We start from the raw sequence: 7,500 nt of genomic DNA, 5'->3' as shown, positions 1-7,500 counted from the left end.
CCAGAGCTGTGGCACGGCCTCCTGCACAGAGCCCACCACGGCTGGATCTTGCAGCTCAGCGCTGGGGAAACATTTGCTGCTGGCTTCGCAGTGCCAGAACAGAGCATCGGCAGCTAAAACTACATCACTACCTGCAAATTGTACTTAATCACAAGAAAAGTATTTCCACGAAGAATAAAGGCCACGAATCTGAACACACACATTTGAGTAAGTGAGAGCAAATGCTTTTAATATAGGCTGTAGTGGGAGACCTGTGGTCTTGGTCCATACACTCATCTGTAGGACCCACACAGAACTGAATTCATTGATCTTCTTCTGCTTCAGCTTCAGAAATTTTGCCAGTAGATTTAAGGATCTCAGCAACAAAATTCAGCGACTCCGCTCCAGAGGCGAGCTGTCTGATGGACCAGTTTGCACCCGTTATTATCTTGTGGAGGTTCTGCAAAGCGAAGTCTATGTTGTGCTTCACTGCCCTCAGGTCGGTTGTTTGGCCTGCTCTCAAGTTTTTGTTCTCCATCTTGGAGGTCTCCAGCTCTCCCTGGAGAATAAAGATCTCCTGCTTCAGCTTCTCCACGTTGCTTTCTGCCTCCAGAGCCCGCTGGGTCATTAGCTGGAGACTCCGCTCAGTCTGCTGGACAAAGGACTGTAGCTCTTGGGCTTCCCTCTCCTTTTTGGCCAGGCTGGCCTTCAGCTGCCTCTCCAGCGTCTGCACTGTGCACGCCTGCCTCACCAAGGACCTTTGCATGCTCCTGACCTCCCTCCTGAGCCTGGCGTTCTCCTCCTTGAGCATGGCATTCTCCTCCCTGAGCATGTCAAGGGCCAGCTGCAGGGACGGGAACTTGCTGGCCCCGATGGCCTCCTTGTGCAGCATGTGGGGCTCTGGGTACCCCAGATAAGGGTCACTGGCATTGGCCCATGAGGCAAAGGCATCCATCCCCAGCTGCTCTTCCACGCTACACTGGAAAGAGTCATAGGAGCCACATGGGGCAGTTTGGAGAACATGAGACCGTTGATGCACAGGAAAGTAACAGGCCCCGCTGTGGTCCTCATCTTCAGACAAGCTGCCAGGCATTACTGTGTCTTTGTAAAATGGTTCCTGAAACTCCTGAGCTTCCTCCTCAAGCTCCAGTGCGTGCTTGGCCAACCTCTTGGCATATATTCTATTTTTCATCCCTTCTTCTTTCACCAGGTAAGAGTGCCTGGGATTTAGGGAAAATGGGATGGGTTCTTCCAGATCCTTCACGTGTCTGGCACCAGAGCTGTCATAGCTCTTGCGCTGGGGTGGAGGATGTGCAGAGTGGTAGGGGTGGCTGAATTTGTCATCGTCATCATCATCATCTTCCAAGCCTTGAGATTCTGGGTAGACCTTCTCCGTTGTCCAAGGGATGTCAAGCAGCCATGACATTTTTCAGGACACTTTGGGCTGCAGCAAGCAGGAGGATCCAAATTATCCTCCTGGAGCCCAAGTCATGCAGACAGCTGACACTGACAAGCAGTGTGCCAACTTCTGCAGCCTCAACGAGGGTCGTTGAGGAAGAGACAGTCACAGAAATTCCTCTCTTTTAGATCAGCAGAGAGTTCAGGAAGGAGTGAAGAGGAGGACCAGGCATGTCTGTGCCTTTGCTATGGGGAGAACAGGAATGACCAAGGTCTGTGACCTCATCGTGTGACTTCACTTCCTGCTGCGACCTGGGAGGAGGGGAACCAACCAATCAATCAACTGCAAAAGTGCTTCTTTGGCAGCAGAAGGATAAGGTGGATCCTCGTGGCAGCAGAGACGACCCCAGCTTGGGGATGCTGCCGGTGGGCAGAGAGGAGCTCATGAAGCCACCTGAGACTGCCAGCATGCAGGGTGGGGACAGGGACCAGCTGGGCTTTGGCAGGCAGCGTGAGGCAGAGCGGACAGCCCTGCTCCGCAGGCTACTGAGACATCTCCAGCAGCAAGATCAAGCCGCTGGCGTTTTGGTGCCAGGGCTCACCCTGGGCAGAGGCAGGAGACATCACCAGTGCTCTGGCCAGAGGCATCGCCCCAAGCCGGCCAGCCGGTGAGGGGTCTGCACCATGGTGCTGCTGATCTGATTCATCCCCTGCTGCCAGCTGGCGCAGGGAAGTGTTAGTAATGCTGGGCACCACAAATTCAGAGCGGCACGAGCCAGGAGACAGAATCACAGAATCACAGATTCACAGAATCACAGAATCACAGAATCAACCAGGTTGGAAGAGACCTCAGGGATCATTGAGTCCAACCGTTGCCCTGACACCACCCTGTCAACTAGATCATGGCACTAAGTGACATGTCCAGTCTTTTCTTAAACACATCCAGAGATGGTGACTCCACCACCTCCCTGGGCAGCCCATTCCAATGTCTAATAACCCCTTCTGAAAAGAAATGCTTCCTAATGTCCAACCTGAACCTCCCCTGGCGAAGCTTGAGGCTGTGTCCTCTTGTCCTATCACTAGTTGCCCGGGAGAAGAGGCCAACTCCCACTTCACTACAACCTCCCTTCAGGTAGTTGTAGACTGCAAGAAGGTCACCTCTGAGCCTCCTCTTCTCCAGGCTAAACAACCCCAGCTCCCTCAGCCGTTCCTCATAGGTCAGACCCTCCAGACCCTTCACCAGCTTGGTCGCCCTCCTCTGGACTCACTCAAACCCCTCAACATCTTTCTTGAAGTGCGGGGCCCAGAACTGGACACAGTACTCAAGGTGCGGCCTCACCATTGCCGAGTAGAGAGGGACGATCACTTCCCTAGACCGGCTGGCTACACTATTCCTAATAGAGGCCAGGATGCCATTGGCCTTCTTGGCCACCTGGGCACACTGCTGGCTCATGTTTAGCCGGCTGTCGATCAGCACCCCCAGGTCTCTTTCCGACGGGCCGCTTTCTAACCACTCTTCCCCCAGCCTGTAGTGCTGCATGGGGTTGTTGTGGCCCAAGTGTAAGACCCGGCACTTGTTCTTGTTGAACCTCATGCCGTTGGTCTCGGCCCATCTATCTAACCTGTCCAGATCCCTCTGTAGGGCCTTCCTACCCTCCAGCAGATCGACACTCCCACCCAGCTTGGTGTCATCTGCAAATTTGCTGAGGGTGCACTCAATCCCTACGTCTAGATCATCTATAAAGATATTGAACAGCACCGGCCCCAGAACTGAGCACTGGGGAACACCGCTAGTGACCGGCCGCCAGTTGGACTTTGCCCCATTCACCACCACTCTCTGGGCTCGGCCATCCAGCCAGTTTTTAACCCATTGAAGAGTCCACCCATCCAAGCCCCGGGCAGCTAGTTTGTCTAGGAGGATGTTGTGGGAGACAGTGTCGAATGCCTTACTGAAGTCTAGATACACTACATACATCCACAGCCCTGCCCTCATCTACTAAGCGGGTCACTTTGTCATAGAAGGAGGCCAGGTTGTTCAAGCAGGACCTACCTCTCATGAATCCATGTTGGCTGGCCCCGATGCCCCCATTGTCCTGCATGTGCCGTGTAATGGCACTCAGGATGATCTGTTCCATCACCTTGCCTGGCACCGAGGTCAGGCTGACAGGCCTATAGTTCCCTGGATCATCCTTCCGACCCTTCTTGTAGATGGGCGTTACATTTGCTAATTTCCCGTCAGCTGAAACTTCTCCAGTTAACCAGGACTGCCGGTAGATAATAGAGAGTGGTTTGACAAGTTCATTTGCCAGTTCCTTCATTGCTCTGGGGTGAATCCCATCCGGGCCCATAGCCTTGTGGGTGTCCAACTGGCACAGCAGGTCACTAACCGTCTCCTCCTGGATCCTGAGAGGTTCGCACAGCCCCCCGTCCCTAACTTCAGGCTCTGGGGGCCGAGTCTCCTGAGGATAACCTGTGTTGACATTAAAGACCGAGGCAAAGAAGGCATTGAGCACCTCTGCCTTTTCCTCATCCCCTGACACTACACTACCCTCCTCATTCAGCAAGTGGTGGAGGCTCTCCTTGACCCTCCTTTTGCTGTTGGTGTATTTGTAAAAGCTTTTTTGTTATCTTTGACTGTAGCAGCCAAATCAGCTCTAATTGAGCTTTGGCACTTCTAATCTTCTCCCTACATGACCTGGCCACGTCCCTATAGACCTCCAAGTTACCCGACCCTTCTTCCAGAGCAAATAGGCTCTTCTTTTTTTCCTTAAGTTCTAGCCTAAGTTCTCTGTTTAACCAGGCCGGTCTTTTTCCCCGACGGCTTGTCTTCCTACACCCGGACAGCCTGCTCCTGAATATTTAGCAATTCCCTTTTGAAGCATGTCCAGCCTTCCTGGACTCCTTTGCCCTTCAGGACCGACTCCCAAGGGACTCGGTCCACCAGGCCTCTTAAACAGGCTAAAGTCTGCCCGCCGGAAATCTAAGGCAGAAGTTCTGCTCTTGCCCCTCCTTACTTCCCCCACTATCGAAAACTCTAACATTTTGTGGTCGCTATTCCCAAGACGGGCCACCGACCTCACATCTCCCACTAGTCCTTCTCTGTTCACAAACAACAGGTCAAGCAGGGCCCCTCCTCTAGTGGGGCTCATTTACCACTTGCATGAGGAAGCTGTCCTCCACACATTCGAGGAATCTCCTAGATTGCTTCCTCTCTGCCATGTTGTATTTCCAGCAGGACATCCGGCAAGGTGAAGTCGCCCACGAGTACAAGGGCCGGCGACCGGGCGGCTTCTGACAGCCGCTTGTAAAACGCCTCGTCCGCCTGCTCATCCTGGTTGGGTGGTCTATAACAGACTGCCACGGTAATGTCCGGCCCTGCCGACCTTCCCCTGATCTTCACCCATAAACATTCAACCTTGTCATCCTCACCATCTTCCTCAATTTCAACACAGTCCAAGCACTCCCTAACATACAGCGCTACCCCACCGCCTCTCTGCTTCGCCTGTCCCTCTTAAAGATCTTATAGCCATCCACAGCAGCACTCCAGTCATGAGAGTCATCCCACCACGTTTCTGTGATGGCAACCACGTCATAACCTTCCTGCTGTACAGTGGCTTCTAGCTCTTCCTGTTTGTTGCCCATACTGCGTGCATTGGTGTAAACGCACTTCAGCTGGGCTAGTGGCCTTGCCCCCGACGCAGGCCTGTCGCCCCTAGGTTCAATTTGTGGTTGCCCTGGTCTTATCCCCCTCCCCCATCGAACCCAGTTTAAAGACCTCTTAACCAGCCCTGCCAACTTCTGGGCCATACACCCTTTTCCCCTTCTGATTCAGGCTGTTTCCCATCCGGCATAAGCAGGCCTGGTGCCATGAAAAGCCGTTAAGAGCGCTGCATCCCGTGCTGCTGTGCTTGCTCCTGGCTCCCACACAGGAGCTCAAGTCAGCCAGAGCTGTGGCACGGCCCTCCTGCACAGAGCCCACCACGGCTGGATCTTGCAGCTCAGCGCTGGGGAAACATTTGCTGCTGGCTTCGCAGTGCCAGTGCAGCTAAAACTACATCACTACCTGCAAATTGTACTTAATCACAAGAAAAGTACTTCCACGAAGAATAAAGGCCACGAATCTGAACACACACATTCGAGTAAGTGAGAGCAAATGCTTGTAATATAGGCTGTAGTGGGAGACCTGTGGTCTTGGTCCATACACTCATCTGTAGGACCCACACAGAACTGAATTCATTGATCTTCTTCTGCTTCAGCTTCAGAAATTTTGCCAGTAGATTTAAGGATCTCAGCAACAAAATTCAGCGACTCCGCTCCAGAGGCGAGCTGTCTGATGGACCAGTTTGCACCCGTTATTATCTTGTGGAGGTTCTGCAAGGCGAAGTCTATGTTGTGCTTCACTGCCCTCAGGTCGGTTGTTTGGCCTGCTCTCAAGTTTTTGTTCTCCATCTTGGAGGTCTCCAGCTCTCCCTGGAGAATAAAGATCTCCTGCTTCAGCTTCTCCACGTTGCTTTCTTGCCTCCAGAGCCCGCTGGGTCATTAGCTGGAGACTCCGCTCAGTCTGCTGGACAAAGGACTGTAGCTCTTGGACTTCCCTCTCCTTTTTGGCCAGGCTGGCCTTCAGCTGCCTCTCCAGCATCTGCACTGTGCACGCCTGGCTCTTGAGGGGACCTTTGCATGCTCCTGACCTCCCTCCTGAGCCTGGCGTTCTCCTCCTTGAGCATGGCATTCTCCTCCCTGAGCATGTCAAGGGCCAGCTGCAGGGACGGGAACTTGCTGGCCCCGATGGCCTCCTTGTGCAGCATGTGGGGCTCTGGGTACCCCAGATAAGGGTCACTGGCATTGGCCCATGAGGCAAAGGCATCCATCCCCAGCTGCTCTTCCACGCTACACTGGAAAGAGTCATAGGAGCCACATGGGGCAGTTTGGAGAACATGAGACCGTTGATGCACAGGAAAGTAACAGGTCCCGCTGTGGTCCTCATCTTCAGACAAGCTGCCAGGCATTACTGTGTCTTTGTAAAATGGTTCCTGAAACTCCTGAGCTTCCTCCTCAAGCTCCAGTGCGTGCTTGGCCAACCTCTTGGCATATATTCTATTTTTCATCCCTTCTTCTTTCACCAGGTAAGAGTGCCTGGGATTTAGGGACAATGAGATGGGTTCTTCCAGATCCTTCACGTGTCTGGCACCAGAGCTGTCATAGCTCTTGCGCTGGGGTGGAGGATGTGCAGAGTGGTAGGGGTGGCTGAATTTGTCATCGTCATCATCATCATCTTCCAAGCCTTGAGATTCTGGGTAGACCTTCTCCATTGTTCAAGGGATGTCAAGCAGCCATGACATTTTTCAGGACACTTCGGGCTGCAGCAAGCAGGAGGATCCAAATTATCCTCCTGGAGCCCAAGTCATGCAGACAGCTGACACTGACAAGCAGTGTGCCAACTTCTGCAGCCTCAACGAGGGTCGTTGAGGAAGAGACAGTCACAGAAATTCCTCTCTTTTAGATCAGCAGAGTGTTCAGGAGGGAGTGAAGAGGAGGACCAGGCATGTCTGTGCCTTTGCTATGGGGAGAACAGGAATGACCAAGGTCTGTGACCTCATCGTGTGACTTCACTTCCTGCTGCGACCTGGGAGGAGGGGAACCAACCAATCAATCAACTGCAAAAGTGCTTCTTTGGCAGCAGAAGGATAAGGTGGATCCTCGTGGCTGCAGAGACGACCCCAGCTTGGGGGTGCTGCCGGTGGGCAGAGAGGAGCTCATGAAGCCACCTGAGACTGCCAGCGTGCAGCGTGGGGACAGGGACCAGCCAGGCCTTGGCAGGCAGCGTGAGACAGAGCGGACAGCCCTGCTCCGCAGCCTACTGAGACATCTCCAGCAGCAAGATCAAGCCACTGGCATTTTGGTGCCAGGGCTCACCCTGGGCAGAGGCAGGAGACATCACCAGTGCTCTGGCCAGAGGCATCGCCCCAAGCCGGCCAGCCGGTGAGGGGTCTGCACCATGGTGCTGCTGATCTGATTCATCCCCTGCTGCCAGCTGGCGCAGGGAAGTGTTAGTAATGCTGGGCACCACAAACTCAGAGCGGCACGAGCCAGGAGACGTATGAAAATAAACCCACTTACCACCTC

At 53.7% G+C, this 7,500-nt stretch overlaps 1 protein-coding gene and 1 pseudogene across 1 annotated transcript; both read right to left on the bottom strand.

The window, feature by feature from the left end:
• Positions 1-301: 301 nt before the first annotated feature.
• On the bottom strand, positions 302-1,405 carry LOC137664026 (endosome-associated-trafficking regulator 1-like). The gene has a single exon (XM_068401749.1). The coding sequence runs from the start codon at positions 1,403-1,405 to the stop codon at positions 302-304; it is 1,104 nt and encodes a 367-aa protein (XP_068257850.1).
• Positions 1,406-5,610: 4,205 nt separating this feature from the next.
• Positions 5,611-6,716, bottom strand: LOC137664025 (endosome-associated-trafficking regulator 1-like; annotated as a pseudogene).
• Positions 6,717-7,500: the final 784 nt, after the last annotated feature.

The sequence above is a fragment of the Nyctibius grandis genome, chromosome 5 (genome assembly GCF_013368605.1).
Source record: "Nyctibius grandis isolate bNycGra1 chromosome 5, bNycGra1.pri, whole genome shotgun sequence".
In the NCBI taxonomy this organism is placed as follows: domain Eukaryota; kingdom Metazoa; phylum Chordata; class Aves; order Nyctibiiformes; family Nyctibiidae; genus Nyctibius; species Nyctibius grandis.
This window is presented reverse-complemented; position numbering and strand designations above follow the sequence as displayed.

Bases quoted from the DNA above. Each gene is read 5' to 3' on its own strand.
- LOC137664026 (XM_068401749.1), bottom strand. From the start codon at position 1,405: ATGTCATGGCTGCTTGACATCCCTTGGACAACGGAGAAGGTCTACCCA.